Source organism: Malaclemys terrapin, chromosome 9, assembly GCF_027887155.1.
Source record: "Malaclemys terrapin pileata isolate rMalTer1 chromosome 9, rMalTer1.hap1, whole genome shotgun sequence".
NCBI lineage: Eukaryota > Metazoa > Chordata > Testudines > Emydidae > Malaclemys > Malaclemys terrapin.
The window spans coordinates 10,930,978-10,953,366 of NC_071513.1; the positions used below are offsets into that span (position 1 = coordinate 10,930,978).

At 46.1% G+C, this 22,389-nt stretch overlaps 1 protein-coding gene across 2 annotated transcripts in view; it reads right to left on the minus strand.

Moving 5' to 3' along the window:
* Positions 1–22,389, minus strand: part of CD99L2 (CD99 molecule like 2) — a 93,932-nt gene that overhangs the window by 24,529 nt on the left and 47,014 nt on the right. For both annotated transcript variants that reach the window (XM_054039212.1, XM_054039211.1), the window contains exons 2-6: positions 20,495–20,560; positions 14,255–14,293; positions 6,966–7,031; positions 5,300–5,338; positions 21–101 (exon numbers count right to left, since the gene is read on the minus strand). In XM_054039212.1, coding sequence (XP_053895187.1) covers positions 21–101; positions 5,300–5,338; positions 6,966–7,031; positions 14,255–14,293; positions 20,495–20,560 — 291 coding nt within the window. The remainder of the gene's footprint in view (positions 1–20; positions 102–5,299; positions 5,339–6,965; positions 7,032–14,254; positions 14,294–20,494; positions 20,561–22,389) is intronic.

Genomic DNA, 22,389 nt, shown 5'->3' on the forward strand with positions numbered 1-22,389 from the left:
CCCCAAGAACTAGCACTTACCTGGATTCTTTTTGGGCGGGGCCTTGGTGGTTTTTGGCTTCTTGGTTGTGGTGGTGTGGATCACATCCCATAAGCTAATATCTGAAGGAACAAGACCACAACAAAGTTACATTACAAAAGCTCACCAGGCAATAAAAAGACAGGCTACCAGGCCTTTGTAGCTCCAGCACATCAGACTGGGGGTGGCGGGGTGGAGTACAAGCCATGGGCCTGTGCTACAAAGCCAGGACCCTCCCAATACTCTAGTGCTCTGGGGTTTGCTCACCTGAGATTACCAAACACTCCTCCTTTCTATCTGTTCTGCGGAGCTGCGTTCAAATACAGAACACACTGGTACGTATCTCTCTATTAGAACACATGCCACGATGGCTGTAATTGCTAAGGCCTGAGGACACTGCTGAGTATCAGAGGACTGTTGTTGTTGCATACATCGCTCCTTCCAGGAATTCTAGGAAGGGGTAAGGGAGGCTCCTTTTAAACTCCAGTTCTAGTTTGGCTCTTTAGCAATACTGTGCACTTTTGTCACCGAGAGTATGATGATGATTATAGTACATGAGCAACTGCCCAACCACTGGGCGCTCCATCAGTAGAGATTAGATTCCAATGTGAGTTGCATTCAGTGCTGGAATATCCATTATCTTCTGCCCAGTGAGGAGGGAATACCACACTTCATTAAAAAGATTATCCAATGGTTAATACTGTGCATTACTAAGTCTCTCTTGTAAGGGTGTTTTAATAGCTGGGAAGGACTCAGTCGTGACCCAAAGCACTATATGGACACTAAGGCCTTGGCTACACTGGTGCTGTACAGCGCTGCAACTTGCTGCGCTCAGGGGTGTGAAAACGCCCTCCCCCCTGGAGAGGTGGAGTACATACAGCGCTGCGAGAGAGCTCTGGCAGCGCGACTACAGTCTCATCATTGTGTGAACAGCATGATTCTGTCAGCATGACTCTGCTGTTGAAAAGCTTTCTGTGACTGCACGAGGCAGGAGACGCATACCATTCAACGTCAACGTGAAGAGCCTGCACTGTGCAGGTTTATTATCTGCAGAACCTTATCAATGGCCCTGAGCCCACATGTGGCCCACTCCTGTGGCCAACCTCCCAGGAGCTCTGCAGCCTTAATTCTCTTTCTTAAAGGCAGCATTAGAACATTTACTTGTAGTGCCTGCTGGGAAACATGGGCTCATGGCTGCCTTGTCATTTCTCACACAGAGAAATTGTACATAGAGATCAGTGTGACTTAATCAGTAAGATACAAAAGATTCACAATGGGTCAGCTGAGAAAAGGTATCTATATACCCCAGAGCTCTACTTGTCAGAATACAATCCTATTGCAAAACTTTCAGATTAAACTGACTACAACCTAATTTGCCACCTCATCTCCTAGATCTGGACCTATTGTGTGTCCTAGACCCATTGTACTGCAATGGGGGAGAGTTCTCCCCTTCCTCCCACAGATGCTCTCTTATAATGGACGCAAAATGCTGTGAGAAGTGTTATGGAAAATGCTTGCAGTTGTCAAGGCAATCCTGGAAATGCAATAGAAAGAATAACTTAATTGCATGCTTTCCCAGAAAAAGGCTTTCTTTAGAACAGAGCATCTTGCTCATTAGAGCCAGAAATGTGGTGTGCATGTGTGTGTGTTGTTCTCCCTGCCTGATCACAGAGGTGTCCTCTACACATAGGGTTGAGCAAGTTACATGTTATCAAATTGGAGTGAGGACAGAAAGGGATTTCAGAATCTAATCAACTAGGGAAAGCTCAGAGCACAGGACAAGCCAGAGAATGGAAATGGTACTTTAAAGGGAGGGCTACCCAAGAACACGCAGTGCCTTGGCACATCTGCCAGGCTGTGTTCTGAGGGAACCTCTGAAGGGGAGAGCTCACTAAAGGGAATTAGTTGTAAATGCCCATCTAGCTTCTGGAACAGTGCTACGAACCTTGGCTGTGTGAGTGATTTCGCAGCAGGAAAAGCATGTGCAAGCTAGACATGGAAACTGGAGAGAATCAGGTCAGAACAAGAAATGTTCTGGGGAAAAGGAGACGAGTTCAAGTTCTCAGCGAGGCATCTTGAATCAAATGACTTCTCTCACCGGAGACTGAATCCAGAGCAGGCACCCCGGGTCCACATGTTAAAGGCATGTTGAGATATACAGATGGTTAAATCCCAGGGTTCATAGTTCTTATCTACAGTGCAATTGCTATTTACAGAAGTGCACTGTATGGGAAAGCCAGATGTGAACTGTCAGCTGAATGCTAGAGCCAATCTGCTAAGTGCAACTCCTACCATGCAATTAGCAGTTCCCGGCCACACATGGAAAGAAAGCTAGCAGACTGCTCCTTACTATCAATCCTGCACCTGCATCCACTGACCAAAATCACATGGATTTATGGGGTCAATTCCTACCCACATTGAAATTAATGGGAGCTTTGTCATTGACTTCAATGGGGCCAGGATTTCACACCATGGTGTCTTTTTCTAATGTGGAAAACTTGCTGACTGAAAAACGGAACATGGTGTGACAATTCTGGATCATGCATGTATGTATTATGCATACCGGGACTGGTGCTGGATCATAGCCAGGGACCAGTGATAACTATCTACCTAGGTTCTTGTGAGGTGCCTATCACTGTGGTATCTGAGCTGGGTATGGTGAGCTTCTCCTCCCATTTCCCATTAATACTCGCCTTGTTCTCCCTGCCTATATCTGTTTGCTCATTAACAGTTAAATGCAGCTGAATTGTTCCCCTCTGCGCAGTGGTTGGCTTTTGCTGGGTACTAGCTTAGCAGCTAGTTCATGGTGTAGTTCTCTTCTGGCTTTTTGTTCCTCCACAGTGTCTGTGCTAGCCTTGACCCCGATATATCTTAGAGCAGCCTCAGGGGCTATGGCTGCAGGAAGTTTGTATGGGCTTCCAAGGCTTGCCAGAGCTCAGGCCACACCCCAACATACCCTCTCCACTGGGGGACACAGGAGCCAGCTATGCTAGTTCCTGCACTTTCCCAGGATTCCTGGGGGAACCCCTAGATGGCCAGTTACGCTAGCTTCCCCACTCCTTTGCACCACGAGAATGGAGGGAAGCATCTGACTCACAATTTTTCATTCCGATAGTTTTGATGTCCCCTGTTACGAAGTTTAATCTCTTTATTCTGCTGGAGTTGTTCTTGAAGCTCAGAAATATAGTTACAAAGAATCCTGTGGCACCTTATAGACTAACAGACGTATAGGAGCATGAGCTTTCGTGGGTGAATACCCACTTCTTCGGATGCTCAGCAGATGTTACATGACGCTGTTTCCACCTGGGTCTTCCTGGCATCCCGAATGAAAGCCATATTGGCCAATGGGTTAGGTTGGGTTTGCGTTGGCTAGTGAGTGTGTTCGTTTCTGGAGCTCTCACTCGCTGCAGTTATTTCAAGCTGAAGGGCTGAGCTGTTACTCAGCTGACCCGTCTACATTTCAGCTGACATTTGGCTGGAATCGAGCTGGAGAAATTGCAGATGGTAAAACTTTCACCAAGCAAGTTTCCTCAAATGGGTCCTGAGCAGACACTCAAATGTGCCTGTATCTAATCAGCAAGGGCATTTGAAAAGGCACAGAGTGGGGGAAGTGTCTCCCCACAGCTAGTTAGAACTGCACTGTTTCAACAGAGATTTCCTGTGTCAGGGATGATAAGAAACACGTACGAGAAAAATGGAACCGAGAATAGTTTGCTGTGTTTACACACGGAAGGAAAGCAAGGGGCTGCCATTCTTCGAGCAGGAAACATGTGAGGCAGTAGGGCATTCTTACTGCGGAAACTAAGGCACAAAACCATTAAGACACTTGCCCTAGGTCACAAAGGAATCAGCAGAAGGGCTGGGAACTGAACCTAGATTTCCTGAGCCCTGTCAGGGCCTTGCTCACACGTCCACCCTGCACTACAGAAGCAGATTTCAAAAAAGTTTAGAACAGTTTTGAAAAATGGCAGCTGTTGCACTGTACATTGCAAGCTCTTTGGGCAGGGACTGTGTATGTTCTGTGTTTGTGCGGCACCATGGGGTGGGGTCCTGGGCCAGGACTAGGGCTTGCCGGTGCTAAGAGATAACATGAGAGCGTCCTGCTAGCACAGCTCTTCTAAACCCTTTGTAATTCTTTGTAAAGCTTGTGTGTTACTGTAACAAGTCAGTGAAGCCGTCGAATGTGGCAGTTCCTGTCATGGGCACATCTCTTATAGGTGCACAGTTCCTATGGTATCTACACCTCTGACCCTTCCTGGCTTGCTTGAGGGGGGACTCAGATCTCAGGCCTCTAGCCTGAGACAGGAACAGGTCTGTCTCCCTCCAGACTGAGGATTTCTGCTGCAATTTCCTCCTGCTGCTCCCTCTGATCATCTTAGCAAGTCGGAACTTAGTGCAGCACCTACAGTCCTGTTCTACCACAGAGGCTAGAAGCGGGTGTCCAGCAACCACCCAGCCTTCAAAAAGCGAAGGACTTATTCAGAACCAACAGCAATACAGAGAAAACATACGTTAAAAACAAACAGCTTATTCACATGGCTTACCAGATGACCCCCATCTTCCACCTGGAGCCCCTGTCAGTTCCTGGTTTGACCAGGGCCGGCTCCAGGCACCAGCTGAGCAAGCTGGTGCTTGGGGCGGCAGATTGTTGGAGGCGGCATTCTGCCCAATCCTAGGGCGGCACGGCCGCTTTTTTTTTTTTTTTTCTTGTTCCGCTCCAGCCACCCTGTAGGGGGCGGTGATGCGGAAAACCAGAGCGCCCTGCAGGGCAGTCCTCTTCCTTCCCTCCCCGCCAACCGGAGCGGAGCCCTCGCGGCAGGGGGCGGCACAGCGGGAGGGGCCGCGTGGCAGCACCCCTGCTGTAGCCCTGGCTGCCCCCTTCTCTCTCTCTCCCGCCCGCCCGCTCCCTCCGCCCCCCACCCCAGCTGGTCCCCCTGCACCCGCACTCCGGCCACGCCGCAGGTTTTTGTTTTTTGCTTGGGGCAGCCAAAAAGCCAGAGCCAGCCCTGGGTTTGACCCTCCTCTACGTAAGACCGGCCACCTCCTACCACGCTCAGTTCTTTGCTTGCTAGGCCCCTTGAACCCACTCAAGTATATGCAATTTCACCCAGAGTGTGGTACAAGGTATGGGGGAAACTGAGTCACATTCTTTCATAAAAAAATAAATCTGATGTTTCCCAGTTCTCCACAGCAGTGAATTAAACCATTGCTTAAAATGAATGTTTTCAAGACAAACAACCCATTATTTTGTTTGAATGATAAATGAATAAGGACACCTTACCTGTTCCACCCGATGGCTTTCTGGGTAGCGTGGGAGTAGCTGTGATTTAAAAGAAAGAGGAAAAACCTTAGTTACTAGTGTCACCTGGAAATTTGTCAACTGTGACTTAGAAATAAACTACAAGGGCTTAATCATCACAGAATGCTTACACCCCATATGTGACGTGGAAGATTACAGGATGCTTAGACCACATGCTTTTCAACATTAATTAAATCATGGTATGAATTGAAAACCATTGTATTAGCTCTCTTTTATACTTCATTTGCAGACCTCTCTCAGGCCCTGATCCTGCAAAAATCCATGCAGGTGCTTAACTCTAAGCATGTGAGTAATCCCACTGAAATCAACTGGACTATGTACAGTTAAGCACCTGTGCAAAATCAGGGCCTACATGCTGCTCACACCAATGATGGCATTACACACACACAATCAAATTCTGCCCTCAATTACCATAATGCATGCTGCTGTCCACTGTAGCAGAGAGCAGAATTTGATCCCCGGTCAAACTATGTACTTCAAACAGAGACTAGGCAAATCAACTGCTAACACAACAGGATTTGTCCAGTGCATAAAGCAAATAACACATCTGTAGATGTGGAGATGCCATAAACTTTTATTCCCACCTGCTTGGTCTCCCAGATCAGTGACAATAAAAGATCTAAGTGCCCCACACCTCGCCAGGTAACAGAGAGTGATGTTTTATGGGAAGAATTTATCTTGCATTGATTTCTGGTCAATGAGAGCTTTCTAGTAACAGGAAAACATTGCAACTCCTGATACTGTCAATATTGTATGAGGCCAAAGTCTGGGTTTTTTTTTTTAAATACTGTAAACAACTTATGTTTGCTAGTAATGGGCTGTATTACCATGAGTATGAATAAAATATGAACAAAAAGTGTGGCTGCCCCGTTCCTATTAATTTCTGCCTGTGTCTCTGAATATCGGGACACCTTTAAGCTGGTGATTTTTCCAATGGTGCGTTGTGATTAGGGCTGAAGACTGCCATGGCATTTTTATCAAGGAGCAGCCATGGTAAATTTAGGAAAGGTCAAGGGTTATGGGCGAAATGGTGTGTAAAGTAATGGGAGTGCCATTTAAAGTGGGGCAGGCATGCAGGGTGGGGGTGTTAGCTCCTGTTCCTGGGATGGGATGGTTTTAAGGGAGGGGGATGGGAAACTGGGTCCTGCCTCCAGGGGCGGGTTGCCCAGCAAGCCCACCTCATGCACACCCTGCAAAGTTGGCTCTTGTCCCACAGGACTAAGCCTGACTCTCCGCTCCAGGAATCGTGAGGTCGTGGTGTCACTCAGGTTTGGACTGGCCACCCCTCTGTCATGGTATGCGGGGTATGGGAAGGGGGAGCCAGCCACCAGGCCATATTTGAGTGAGTGGTGGTGTGACCTGGAATATGGGCACTCAGCAACATGCACTCAAATTTGGCCTGGCCACCCCTCTACCCTAACGATTGAAGGGCAGCTGGGCCAAACCTGCGTGGTGCTTGACCCAGTGTGCCCAGTGCAGGAAGCTGGCCCAGCCCTGTGGTGCAGGAGCTGCAGCTGAGTTTATTAAATCATGGACACACCAGTCCTGGACAAAAAGAAGAATCATGGTATCTGACATTTTGACCACCGCCCGCTCATTGTGATTTTCCTGTCAAAACGTTACTTACGTCGCTTGGTGGAAAGGTCATCCAGTGCATCTGACAAACTGAAATCGTCCAAACCATCCCCATATCCTACAGACAAATAAATGGCATTGGCTTTACTCATGGCATTGGCTTTACTCATTATGCCTGATGTACTGGTCATCAAGCAGTACAGAGCCATTTGACATCCGACCCATCTATTTTTTCCCTTCAGAATCTCCTAGGTGCATTTCCAAGGAGAGCTCTCATCTGCCCCTACTTATCCCAGAACTTCTACTCCCACCTCTCATCTGGCATCTATAGATTGAGGATGGCGACCCTTTGTTCCTCAAAGGGTCAGCTGCCCTAGTGGTGCCTTGGAGGTTCCTCCACTGGGGAATTATAGGAAGTAACTCCCTGGTCAGATAGGCCTGGCTCCTCGCAAAGCTGCTTTTGAACCATGCAGTGCTTTTAGCCACTGAGGGACCCCAAACTTTTGGCAAGCGAGAATCTTCAACCCTCCCCAGAGCCAAATTCCTTTCTATGCCCTACCTCCCTGTAGGTCAGGGACTCCAGACCCCATGGCATCACCTCCAGCTCTCTGTGGAGGAGAAGGCAGAACCTGACCCCATGTCCCACTGGGTTTGCCTTTAGTTTCCAAAATGCAGAGACTAGGTGAGCGGCGATTCCTCTCCCACCGTGTTCAGTCATTCACGTTCTCACAGCCCGTCAGGGGGTTATAGACAGGAGAGAATAACTCGCCTCCCCCCTTCCTGACTGTAGTCACCTCTGCAATCTCCCAAGCAGCTGTTGTGTGCTTTACTTGTGTGCTTCCCATCCTGGAGTTGGTATCATCGCTTTGGCAGTACTCGTTAGCTGCCTCGGTTTCCCTTCTTGCAGCTGGGGATTCAGTCACAACCATGCTCTGCGCTCCCTCAACTTCCTTGGTGTGGGCGGGCAGAGGGCTAGCCTCTTTCCCTACCCTGGGGGACAGGACTCAGGCAGTCTAGAATCATAGACTTTAAGGTCAGAAGGGACCATTATGATCATCTAGTCTGACCTCCTGCACAATGCAGGCCACAGAATCTCACCCACCCACTCCTGTATCAAACCTGTGTCTGAGCCATTGAAGTCCTCAAATCATGGTTTAAAGACTTCAAGGTGCAGAGAATCTTCCAGCAAGTGACCCGTGCCCCATGCTGCAGAGGAAGGTGAAAACCCCCCAGGGCTTCTGCCAATCTGCCCTGGAGGAAAATTCCTTCCCAATCCCAAATATGGCGATCAGCTAAACCCTGAGCATGTGGGCAAGACCCACCAGCCAGACACCCAGGAAATAATTCTCTGTAGTAACTCAGATCCCACCCCATCTAACATCCCATCACAAGCCATTGGGCATATTTACCGCTAGTAATCAAAGACAAATTAATTGCCAAAATTAGGCTATTCCATTATACCATCCCCTCCATAAACTTATCAAGCTTAGGCTAGGTCTACACTACGGGGCGGGGTCGACCTAAGATACGCAACTTCAGCTACGTGAATAGCGTAGCTGAAGTGGCGTATTTTAGGTCGACTTACCTGGCTGTGAGGACGGCGGCGAATCGACCGCTGCCGCTCCCCCGTCGACTCCGCTTCAGCCTCTTGCCGTGGTGGATTTCCGGAGTCGACGGAAGAGCCATCGGGGATTGATTTTATCGCGTCTTCACTAGACACGATAAGTCGATCCCCAATAGATCGATTGCTACCCGCCGATTCGGCGGGTAGTGAAGACGTGCCCTTAGTTTTGAAGCCAGATATGTCTTTTGCCCCCACTACTCCCCTTGGAAGGCTGTTCCAGAACTTCACTCCTCTGATGGTTAGAAACCTTTGTCTAATTTCAAGTCGAAACTTCCTGATATCCAGTTTATATCCATTTGTTCTTGTGTCCACATTGGTACTGAGCTTAAATAATTCTTATTCCTCTGATATATTTATAGAGAGCAATCATATATCCCCTCAGCCTTCTTTTGGTTAGGCTAAACAAGCCAAGCTCTTTGAGTCTCCTTTCATAAGACAGGTTTTCCATTCCACGGATCATCCTAGTAGCCTTTCTCTGTACCTGTTCCAGTTTGACTTCATCCTTCTTAAACATGGGAGACCAGAACTGCACACAGTATTCCAGATGAGGTCTCACCAGTGCCTTGTATAACGTTACTAACACCTCCTTATCTCTACCAAGACCGCATTAGCTTTTTACACAGCCATATCACATTGGCGGCTCATAGTCATCCTGTGATCAACCAAAACCCTGAGGTCCTTCTCCTCCTCTGTTACTTCCAACTGATGCCTCCCCAGTTTATAACAATAGTTCTTGTTATTAATCCCTAAGTGCATGACCTTGCACTTTTCACTATTAAATTTCATCCTATTTCTATTACTACAGTTTACAAGGTTATCCAGATCTTCCTGTATGATATCCCGGTCCTTCTCTGTATTGGCAATACCTCCCAGCTTTGTGTCATCTGCAAACTTTATTGACACATTCCCACTTTTGTGCCAAGGTCAGTAATAAAAAGATTAAATAAGATTGGTCCCAAAACCGATCCCTGAGGAACTCCACTAGTAATGTCCCTCCAGCTTGACAATTCACCTTTCAGTATGACCCGTTGTAGTCTCCCCTTTTAACCAGTTCCTTATCCACCTTTCAATTTTCATATTGATCCCCATCTTTTCCAATTTAGCTAATAATTCCCCATGTGGAACCATATCAAATGCTTTACTGAAATCGAGGTAAATTAGATCCACTGCATTTCCTTTGTCTAAAAAAATCTGTTACCTTCTCAAAGAAGGAGATCAGGTTGGTTTGGCACGATCTACCTTTTGTAAAACCATGTTGTATTTTGTCCCAATTACCATTGACCTCAATGTCCTTGACCACTTTTTCCTTCAAAATTTTTTCCAAGACCTTGCATACTACAGATGTCAAACTGACAGGCCTGTAGTTGCCTTGATCACTTTTTTTTCCTTTCTTAAAGATAGGAACTATGTTAGCAATTCTCCAGTCATACGGTACAACCCCTGAGTATACAGATTCATTAAAAATTCTTGCTAATGGGCTTGCAATTTCATGTGCAAGTTCCTTTAATATTCTTGAATGAAGATTATCTGGGCCCCCTGATTTTGTCCCATTAAGCTGTTCGAGTTTGGCTTCTACCTCGGATGTGGTAATATCTACCTCCATATCCTCATTCCTATTTGTCATCCTACCATTATCCCTAAGCTCATCATTAGCCTCATTAAAAACTGAGGCAAAGTATTTGTTTAGATATTTAGGCCATGCCTAGATTATCCTTAACCTCCACTCCATCCTCAGTGTTTAGCGGTCCCACTTCTTCTTTCTTTGTTTTCTTCTTATTTATATGGCTATAGAACCTTTTACTATTGGTTTTAATTCCCTTTGCAAGGTCCAACTCTACATGGCTTTTGGCCTTTCTAACTTTATCTCTACCTTATTGAGGTCAAAACATGTAGCTTTCCTTGCAGATCACTCCCATCTTCCAGTCCTTGTAGGCTTTCTGCTTTTTCTTAATCACCTCTCTGAGATGCTTGTTCATCCAGCTTGGTCTACATCTCCTGCCTATGAATTTTTTCCCCTTTCTTGGGATGCAGGCTTCTGATAGTTTCTGCAACTTTGACTTGAAGTAATTCCAGGCTTCCTCCACCTTTAGATCCCCAAGTTCTTCAGTCCAATCCACTTCCCTAACTAATTTCCTTAATTCTTTAAATCAAAAACCCTAGTCACAGATCTATTTTTGTTTATCCTTCCATTTAGTTTAAACTGAATTAGCTCATGATCGCTCGAACCAAGGTTGTCTCCTACAACCATTTCTTCTATGAGGTCCTCACTCCTCACCAAAACCAAATCTAAAATGGCATCCCCTCTTGTTGGTTCAGCAACTACTTGGTGAAGGAATCCATCAGCTATCGCATCTAGGAAAATCTGAGCCCTAAAAGACTCCTCTCTTTGTGGGAGCGGGCGGTGGCCTCGTCTCCCCCAGGTATCTGTTTTCATACACTGGGCACCTGAGCTTAACCCTGCTTTCCCTTTGTTTTAGGCAGTAGGAAGGTGACTAACACCCACCCCCACCACGCCCACCCTTCTCCTTGTCAGCTACTCCAGTTGCACTCTGGCTGACCATTTCATACACATTCTGATAGTGAATTGTACAGGTCAGATTCAGATACTCTGCCGTCCCAGGAGAAAGCTGGATGGGTTCTAAAGCCATAACCTAACTTCCAAGAAGCACGTTGAAACGTGTTTCATTCAGGATCCCAAACAACAGCCCCTTCCTGTGTCTGCATCAAAATCTGGGCAGGTAGTGCAAAGGGCTTCACACTAGGAACGGTCACCCTTTCAGCCTGTGATGTAGTTTCACTACTCAGGGTCTAACCGCTGTGCTGTCTGTTCCAGAATCTCTCCATCCCATCAATGTCTCTCCATTAACTCCCACCAAGTTCCGCTGCCACTGGGAACCCAATGGATCTGCACCCAGGAGAATAGGACTCTCTGTGTGACTCCCTCCCTCCAGGGGCTTGTCTTAAACAGGACTATGTTAACATGAACTCGGTACCTTTAGTTCGCGTTCTCAGGGTCTATGCAGGGCAGCTACAGCACAAGGCTTCAGTGCATGCTGCACTGCAGGGCCATGTAGACAAGCCCTCTCCCACAGAGTTATCTGCAAGGTTTACCTATCAGTGGCTTTTCCAGGACAAACACTGGGCCTCATTGGGTGCATTGGGCAATCCTGGAGGAGGTGACTCAATGCCTTTCCCCACTCACTTTGGGGTCCTTCTGAGGTGGCCTTCTTCCCACTGGAGGAGGTATCCCAGCTGGGGGTGGGTCGCTGTTTGACCCTGACCCCTTTTCCCTGGTCCCATTCCCTCCCTGTTACATTTTTTTTAATCAAACCCAGGCCATCTAGTCACATGATCAGCCAGTTTCTCACCTACACATACTTCCCTTAGAGTTTTGTCTATTAACCATGATTTCAGGTCAGGGGTGCAGAGTTTATAGAACTGTTCCAAACTTATTAACTCATAAGCTTCACCATCTGTGCTAATTCCCCAACTAGTCCCCCATTTTCTTGTATACCCCCTAATTTGGGTTGCAATATCAGCACAGTTCATATCCCCTTTTATCTGAATTCCCCAAAACTTCCTTCGGCACCATGTTCAATTCACTCACAGTTTCAAGAGCATTTAAAAATAAATCCATGTCAACCTCTCCTCCAAAATAAGATAATAAGCTGGGGTACGTCTCTACTGCAATAAAAAACCTGGGGCATGGCTGCGGTTGGCCTAGCTCAGGTGCCTCTGGCTTCAACTGTGGGGATGAAAATTGCAGTTTGTTTGCGCTCAGGCTGAGGCCCCAGCTCTGAAACCAAGCAAGTGGGGTGGGTCTCAAAAATCGGCCCTATCTTGCATGTGTATGCTGCGATTTTTCAGCCCTACAGGCTGAGCCCCATGCACCTGAGTCACCTGACCTGGGCTCTGCGACTCTGTGCCACAGGGCTAAAAATTGCGGTTTAGACATTCCCTCGAAGTCTGCCACCCGTAGCACCAAGAACGTGGGGTCTGGCTCCACTCACTGGATCAGGGGTTTCCTGGCCCATTCTTCTCCACTTTTTCTCTCTGCTGCTGCCTGTCCTTCTCTTCTTGCTCGTGCTAGCCCTGTTTCTCCTCCGGCTATCATTGCTTCTTGCAGTCTGCAAACTGCTGGATTTCAAAGCCCAGTTTATCTCCCTCCAACTGTAATCTCACCTCCTCTACCTGTAAACCGGCAATTGCCCCTTTTGTTGTCTTGCCTTATTCCAACTACAGAGGTGTCTCCACGATTTCCCAGGCCTGCTGGACTCGATCAGTGACTTGGGTATCCCTCATTGTCCTGGATCATAACTCCTTTTCTGGTCCTCTAAGGCACAGCTAGTCGACCTGCTCCTGAGAGTTTAGTTGTGGCTCAACCAGCTGACCTTTCTTCAACTGTTCACACCTAACCTTTTCTATTTGTCTCTCCCTATTCCCAGCCTAAATAGGCTATGGGACACTCTGTGCTTTTTCCTTCAACAGTGCTTGCTGTCAGGGCTGTTGGCACTTACTGGAAACTCACCATTGTCCTAGATCCCACTTCTGACACCATATATGTCACAGATCCCAAAGTAACTGTACCGCTGATGCCTTCATGGCCCCCTTGCGGGTGCCGGTCTCAGGTCTTTAGCCATCACCTTTCTTTGGGTAGGAACAGGGATTCCCTTCTCTTCAGACACTGGATTTACGCTGCAATTTCCTCCTGAAGCTGTGCACACCAGTCTGAAATGAGTTCAGCACCTTCCGTTCCCAGAAGCTATGATACGTCTCACCAGTGACCAGCCAGCCTTCATAGGCAAAGGATTTAGGGTACATCTATACTTACTTCCTGGTCCAGATGTAAGCGATCGATCTTCTGGGATCGATTTATCGCGTCTTGTCTAGACGTGATAAATCGATCCCGGATCGATCCCAGAAGTGCTTGCCGTCAACGCCGGTACTCCAGCTCAGCGAGAGGAGTACGCGGCATCGACGGGGGAGCCTGCCTGCCGCGTCTGGACCCGCGGTAAGTTTGGACTAAGGTACTTCGAATTTGCGTACCTTAGTCCGAAGTTGGGGGTTAGTGTGGACCAGGCCTTAGTCAGAGCCAAAAGCATTATAGGTTTTCTCTATTCTGGAAACCGTGAACAGCTTATATGTGTGCCTGTCTTACCAGGTGTCCCCATCTTCCACATGGAGCTCCTGGTAGGTTTCAAAGTCCTTCAAACCCTTTCGGGAGGGTCTATCCCTCTTGATTACTGTGTCATGTCAGCTCCTGGTTCAGATAAGAGTGACCCTGCTCTATATCAGACAGGGCACTTCATACCACTCTCAATTCTTGGCTTTCAGAGCCTCTTGATCCCAGGCAAAACCAGTATATGCAATTTCCCCCAGGGAGCAGTACTTCCGCATACCTGTTTAACTGTCTACAGATTTGCATTAATTACTTTATAGTAATTTTAGTTTTTGATCATTCATGCTTTAGGTGACTTTTCCACTTTAACTCCATTGATTGTCTTGTTTCAAGAAAGAAATTAATGCCTTCATTCCTGGGATGGGTGGGTGGATGTGCATGTACAGTACGAGCTATGGGGAAATAGTCACATTCTTTCATAACAATAAACCAGAAGTTTCCCAGTTCTTCACAGTAAGAGAATAACTCATTACTCACCATAAATATTTTCAAGAGAAACACCCATTACTCTGAATGATAAATCAATAAGGATCCTTACCTGTTCCATCCAATGGCTTTTTGGGCAACTTGGGAGTAGCTGTGATTTAAAAGAAAGAGGAAAAACCTTAGTTACTAGTGTCACCTGGAAATTTTCAACTATGACTTAGAAATAAACTACAAGGGCTTATTCATCACAGAATGCTTACACCCCATATGTGACGTGGAAGATTACAGGATGCTTAGACCACATGCTTTTCAACATCAATTAAATCATGGTATGAATTGAAAACCATTGTATTAGCTCTCTTTTATACTTTCTTTGCAGACCTCTCTCAGGCCCTGATCCTGCAAAAGTTCATGCAGGTGCTTAACTTTAAGCACATGCATAATCCCACTGAAACAAACTGGACTATGTACAGTTAAGCACCTGTGAAAGATCGGGGCCTACGTGCTGCTCACACCAATGATGGCATTGCACACAGAGTCAAATTCTGCCCTCACTTACCCTAATGCATGCTGCTGTCCAGTGTAGCAGGGAGCAAAATGTGACTCCCTGTCAAACTATGTACTTCAAACAGACTCAGCAAACCAACTGCTAACACAACAGGACTTGTCCAGCACATAAAGCAAAAAATCATCCTGAGAACATGGAGGGGCCGTACATTTTATTCTCACCTGCTTGGGTCTCTCAAATAAATGACATTAGAAGATCTACAGCATGCCATACCACATCAAGTAACAGATGGGTTTGTTTTAAGAGAAGAATTTATCTTACATTGACCAGAAATCAATGAAAATATCACAACTCCTGTCACTATTGTGGCAAGACGTGAAAGTGTGTGTGGGGGGGAAATGGGAGGGGGGTTAATAATGCAAGCCACTCATTATATCTGTTAGTAGTAATGGGCCATGTTACCTTCAGTATGAATAAAATATGAACAAAAGGTGTGGCTACCTATCCTATTAATTTCTGCCTGTCTCTCTGAATATTAGAATGTCTCTCATCTGGCAATATTTCTAATGGTTTGTCATGATTTAAGTCAGCTAGCCTCCTTCAGGTGCTTGCTTTCTGCTGCTTGATCCGTTTAAGTCCAAGGATGCAGTTCAAGATATGTCTTGATCTGATAGCCCTGGGACTGTGGGATGTTTGCTCCCTTTTACTGGAACCACAGCACTCCAGGTCACAGCGTTTAGTCTGGAGTAGTGTTCTCCTGCAGCAGGTGTGTATGCGTTATTGTAATTCTGCAGGGATAGAAATCACACAGGGGAGAGGTCCTGGGCTTGCTACATTCAGTCCTCAATCGGTATGTAATAAGACTTTACAGTGGTCACTGGTCTAATAACTCATTATCCATCATCTTTCTAGTGGGATGAAGTATTCATTTCTAGACCTGGCAGATTACAAGGTATCTGATCTGAAAATCGCCCCATTCAGATTATGTGCATTTTTTCTTCCCCGTGTGAATTCCAGTACAAGAAAGCAGAAGCTAAAATAAGCCCTGCTAGAGCCTGAAATCTGTGCTTATGCTGTAAAGCAAGGGATTTCAAATCTTTTCATAGCTTGGATCACATCTTTAATGGGCTGTCACCAGGGCACATCATGTCCCATTCATAACCCATGGACCCACCTCCCTTTCAATTCTCAGAGTGTAACACCTGCCCTCCTCTTCTCAGGGCTTGTCTACACTTGAAACACTAGTGCTTCAGTGTAGACCCTACCTATGCCAACGGGACGGATTCTCTTGTTGGAGTAGGTAATCCACCTCCACAAAAGGCAGTAGCTAGTGCTCTCTACATGGGGACTTAGGTCAGCTTACTGTGCTTCTCAGGGATGTGGATGCTTGACATCCCTGAGAACGTAGTTAACCCAGACCAGGCTCAGTCATACTAACAACTTGAGCGATTGTTTAGGTGGCACAGTGATATATTTGATGTATTTTCAGTTGACTTTAGCTACTGGAAACGAGCAGAAGCAGCACCATGTGAGCAGTTAGCTGTCTCTGAATCATCAATATGTGGTTTGTGGATCAGCAGTGGTCTAAGGACTATAGTGTGGGAACCACTGCTTTAAAGCATGTGTGTGTGATGGGAAGCAATATATTAATAGGAATGCCATGATTCTGTAGTAGTCTTGTATCTGAGAACTTGCCTGGCTTGGACTAGTACAGATGTTTTCAGGACTTGGGGATTTCTTCAAGTGCTCCATCTGGAACACTGATCAGAAAGGGGGGGAAAATTGACCCCTGAATTCTGGATATCTTGATGGGTTTCAAAGAACCCTCTGGTAAAAGTAGAGCAGTCTTTTCCTCTGTAGGCCAGATCCTCTGCTGGTGTATATCTGTGTAGCTCCATTTACTTCAGAGAAGCAAACTATTCACACCAGCTGAGGACTTGGTCTACAGTTTCTGCACACCATGGGACATTCTTGTATATTCAGGCAGTTCCTACTGAGGTCCGTGGATGCCACAGAAATCCATTCCAGGATATAATGTGGCTCATCACTGGTTGTGTTCACAGGGATGTACAATGATCTATGCTGGTTAAGGTATTAGATAGGGACTTATTTTCTTGACATGTCCATAAATGCACGGAGAACTGCGAAGTCCTAGTAGCAGACAGGATCGCGAACACAACAGCCTTTCATGCTGTGATTGGTTCCTTGCATTTATTTATCGGGGAAAGACTATGTTCCAGAGTCTGGTCTGGGTAAATCAGAAGTCCTTCTACTGAAAACCACAGAGTTGTACTGGGGCAAAACTGACCAGAATCTGTGTAACTGTCTATTCTGTGTAAAACAGTATCTAAGGACTAGCACTGTCAAACAGCTGTGCTCCTGCAATAATAGTGTCACCTAGCCATGAAAGATATTAAGCCAGACCTTAACATAAAAATAATAAATGAGTTTTCTTTGCCTTCTCAAGTACCAGATAAGATCCCCCTCTTAGAAATGATCTGCTCTAAATGATGAGATACAACAAAAATAACTAACACAGGTAATTTTCCCTAGATGCTGTTTAGCAATGGTACTAATGGCTCACTGGCTTTTTAAAGGGGATTTGGAATCCCAAGAAAAATTAATCTACAGGAGAAGGAAGTTTTGCCCGGTCAGATTTTTTTTTCAGTGTACAAAAGATCTAGGGCATGAAACTACATCAAGAATATTATACTACTTTTAAAGTAGTAAAAGTACTTTGAATGCAGCCCAATTGGAGTGCTCTGTAGAGATGGTATCAATAGGGTAAGACCTTGTCACTGGATAGTGCTATCCCAATGCTGCATAAGCCTGAGTGAAAGTGGTGCTTTTTTCAGTGACTAATTTTTTATTGATTTTAATAAAGAAACATACAATGAAAAGTACAAAAAAGTAAATGACTTACAGCTTATATGTATTTCCTGTGGCACATGCAGTATTTGGATACCCAACAGAATTAGGCAATTATGCAATTTTATAACTTGTCAAAGACCAAACAACACAAAACCAGACAATATCACACAGACAAAACATGTTAGGGTGAGGTCACAGTAAGAGAGTAGGAGAAGACATGGATGAATAGCCAGGAGGGAAAGAGAAATGGGGGGAAGAGGCAAAGGAGTTAGGTGGAATGAAGGCCTCTCATGCTTTGAGCCATCTCAACACTTTTTTTATCCAGATGTATCTAGAAATGGGGTCCAAATTTCTTTGACTTCATATAATTGCTCTATACAGCAATCAGCTATTCTTTCTTTGGCTGCTAATTAAGATAGGTCTGAATACCACGGCTCTATTCTGGGTATCTCTACTCTTCCATTTTTGTAATATCATGCAGTTGATTATCTATTTCAAATAATGAGACCTGGATCCTGTGACAATGTTGTAGAAAAAGAGTTGATTTTCATTATACCCAATGAGCACTACCCTCCTCTACAACAGAGGTCCCCAAACTGCGGGATATGCCCCCTAGGGGGGCACAGAGGAACGTTGGGTGGGGGCATGGTGGGCCCAGCCCAGTCCCCACAGGGGGTGGAGAGGGAACACCATCCAGCTCTGCTCCAGCCCCGCCCAGCCCCACAGCTCCGCTCCCACCCCCAGCCTCGGCCCCTGGCCATGGTTCCATTCCCGGCCCTGGCCCCAGTCTCAGCCCCCTTACTACTGTCTGCATCCCCCTGGCATCCCTGGCTCGTGGGGGGCATAATCGAGGTGGGGGTGGGAGGGTGCGACCCTGCAAAGTTTGTGGACCACGGCTCTAGAGATTGCCTGAACAGTGGTGCAATTAAATGACTCTGTTGGCAGGACGCTCCTTTGCACTATGCATCATGATAGGGGACATGCCAGTGCGACTGAGCCAGTCATGTCAGATTGTTTCATCCCAACTGACTTTGGAGGAAGCGGTCCTATTTTTATTTGGAATCCTTACAGTGGAAAATAATTTGTGCTTTATGCAATTCACTGTGAGATAAGTCTATCTGAATTATCTGGGCAGAATTCAGGAGGTTGCACAGAGGGTTAGAAATAATCAGCCAGGTGCAGATGAAAGTGTGAGGCTGAAGGTGGTATGAATATGTCTGAACACCTCTACTCTGTGCACAAGCAGAATCGGAAAGGAGAACAGCATATCATGTGTGCGCAAAACGCTTCTTCCAGCCATTCATAAATTCTCTACAAGAAATGCAGCCACATAATGTTCATGGGTGAAAAATTGAACAGAATTTGTCCCTAGGCCTATTCTGTGTAAGAGAGTATATGAGGAGTGGCTGTGTCAAACAGCTGGGCTCCTGCAATGTCACCTAGCCATGATAACTATTAAACCATTACGTCATTTATAAATTCTTTATTATACATGTAGCCACTTACTGTTAAAGGGAAAATCATGGGCCATGGCAGAAAGGGGACAGGGTAGCAGCTTCCCACTGCATATGCCAGCTTCAGGAGGGGACGGGCCAATCCTCAGAGCAGACCATGTGTGCAAAGAAGGAAGAGGGCATCTGCACCTGCTGCACATCTGGGTGGTGCAGAACTGGTTGGCTATCCGTCCTCCCCAAAACACTTGGCTGTGGCCCCTAACCCGTCTTCTCCCCCAGGTCCCAGGACAGCTGTGTACATTTAATGGGGCTGCAGGAACCCATGTGGCACTCATGGAGGGGAGAGGTGAGGGGACGGGTCTCTGTAGTGTTTTGGGGATAAATGGGAGGATCTCCTAATCCCTGATTGTTTTGGGAAGGGATTAACTAGGACAGGGGTCGGCAACGTTCGGCACGCGGCTCGCCAGGGTAAGCACCCTGGCGGGCCGGGCCAGTTTTATTTACCTGCTGACGCGGCAGGTTCGGCCGATTGCGGCCCCCGCTGGCCGCGGTTCGCCGTCCCGGGCCAATGGGGGCGGCAAGAAGCGGCACGGGCGAGCGATGTGCTGGCCGCGGCTTCTCGCCGCCCCCATTGGCCCGGGACAGCGAACCGCGGCCAGCGGGGGCCGCGATCGGCCGAACCTGCCGCGTCAGCAGGTAAATAAAACTGGCCCGGCCCGCCAGGGTGCTTACCCTGGCGAGCTGCGTGCCGAACACTGCCGACCCCTGAACTAGGAGCTTGCTTTGTGGTTGCAAATAGGGTACTTAGCCATTGAAATGCTCCTGGAATCAATTGTGGAAGCAAAACAATACAGGCAAGAGGGAGAGTCTTATGAAAGTCTGAGCCATAGGGTATGTCTACACACCGATTAAAAATCTGCAGTTGGCCCATGGGGGCTTTGGCTCGTGGGACTGTCTAATTGCAGTGTAGACATTCAGGCTCCGGCTGCAGCCAGGGCTTGAACATCTACACTGCAGTTAAACAGGCCTGTGACCATGAGCCCAAGTCAGGTGGCCTGGGCCAGCTGCAGGTGTCTAATTGCAGTGTACACATACCCATGGAGGGCAAGCAGGGAATGGAGAAAGGTAAGAGTCAGAACATCACGATCTCAGAAATAGTGCTCACACCTGCTGGAAGAGAAAAGCATTACACAATGCATTCCAGGCAAACATGGGAATGAATGAATGACAACACAAGTAATTAGGAACACAAAAGCATGTGTTCAATGTGTTTAACAGGCTGTCAGAATGCTAAATCAATGTGACTTGCTAACCAGCCTCACAACACAAAGGAACACTAGGCTACAAACAAATTTTGCAGGAGGAATATTTATTTTAGCTGTCGACAATTAAGGAAACTGGATCTGACCAGGAAAAGATGACTGGGTCATGTAAACGCCTCACCTTTAACCTGTGTATAATCCACATAGGTAGTTACACACACAATCGCTATTTGCTTTTTCCTGTAAACTGTACTTACGTCGCTTGGTTGAATGATCATCAAGTGCATCCTCTAAACGGAAGTCATCAGAATCATCACCATATCCTAGAGATAAAGAATTGGCATTGGCTTTACTCATTACTCACTGACAATGTAAAACAACTTTCAATACAGCATGGCTGGACTTGTACGCTTAAACTGCTTTAGTTTTAGAGATTTTTAAATCTGACCCATTACCAACATTGAAGAAGACATCAGCCTTCTCAGAATTCTGTGACTGTTAAATTGCAGAGCAGTCATCTCTGGATTTTCCATTTGTCTGCTCTAATGGATTTGGTATAAATACACATGCTATACTTAAATTTGTCAAGTGGAGCCTACCAATTCATCTCTCTAACTGCCACTCATCTGTGGATGTATTCACGATTATATGTTTGCTAAACACCATAAAAATACTGGAGTGGCTTAGATAATGTTTGTGCAAAACACACACACTCTCTCCACTCCGCTCCTAAAGGTACATTCAAATAGCAAAGATTTTTATATTAAAAATTGTGCCTGCTAAACATACAACTTAACATTCACTCTGTCCAAGCACTATAAATTCTGGACATACCCATATTCAAAGAGTATACCTGACAAACAGAAGATATATTTATTAAGGATGCCTCACGACATCTTAGCTATTTCCTATCATTTAATATCCTAATGATGCCCTTAAACTATATGCTATTCTAATGTGGTAGGTCCACTAATCCTTCCTTTCTGTCTTTTTGCATCACATTAATTACTGTTGACTTAGCCTAGTTCTGAATGCATTTGTCTTGATAAATCCATGCTTTTACATCTCAGAGCATGCTGAGTAATTAATATCCTTTGGGTTTGCTAAGTACTGCAGCACTGCAAGAGAACATTAAAATGGCTTTCCTCTTATTCCTACTGCTAAATGGATTTAGCTGTTGCCACCTGAGCTCCAGCTTGCTTCATGAATAAATTTAAAGCTTTACTGACAAGGACAATAACAATGAAAAGGCACTAGTCCATCAGAAAGCAGGTATCAGCATTTCAGTGAAAAACTTTTACACATGGTGGTCACAAAGTATTACAACCCATTCAGCTCTGATTTCAGTTATTCACACATCACATCTTAAAGACTCACAGATTTATTTGGGCATAAGCTTTCGTGGGTAAAAACCTCACTTCTTCAGATGCATCCAAATAAATCTGTTAGTCTTTAAGGTGCCACCAGACTCCTTGTTGTTTTTGTAGATACAGACTAACACGGCTACCCCCTGATACTTGACATCACATCTTGTTTCACTTCCCATCTATTTAAATGTAAACTTGGCAAACAAGGGAACGATTTAAATGTAGGGTCTATGGTTTTTAAGTTGCTATGTATTTCTGCATCTTCCACGGAAGCACTCAAGAGCATTATGCTGCTGCTTGGGCAATTTATTTTTTCTTAGATCGGTCCATAGATGAATTTGTCATTAGAACAGTTTACATCCTCCTTTGCTGTATGAGAATGGAGATGTTTATGGTGGAAAGCAAGCCATGCGAGACAGGCAGGGTACGACACCACAGATGAAGTGGAATCTTATCAACAAATCCTTTTGTTTAGAAAACTGATACCAGGGCCCGTTGATCTGGGGGAATGGAATACAACCTCAAACTCCAATCCACATCCTTGCCCACCAGCCTATAGTGCTTCTGCTTGTACCACGCCTTCCACTGGATACAGCACATTTCTCCTCCCCCGCCCCCCACTCAAAACTGTGCCTACCATGCCCTGCTACCAGTAAAGTCTCTGCAGCGTGAGACAGGAATGCTCTCACGCTCATGGCAAAGGAAATGGTACATCAGCAGTAGAAAGCATCCACTGCTGAACACATAGGGGAACTGAGCAGGGAACTGTGCATATCAGCAGCTGG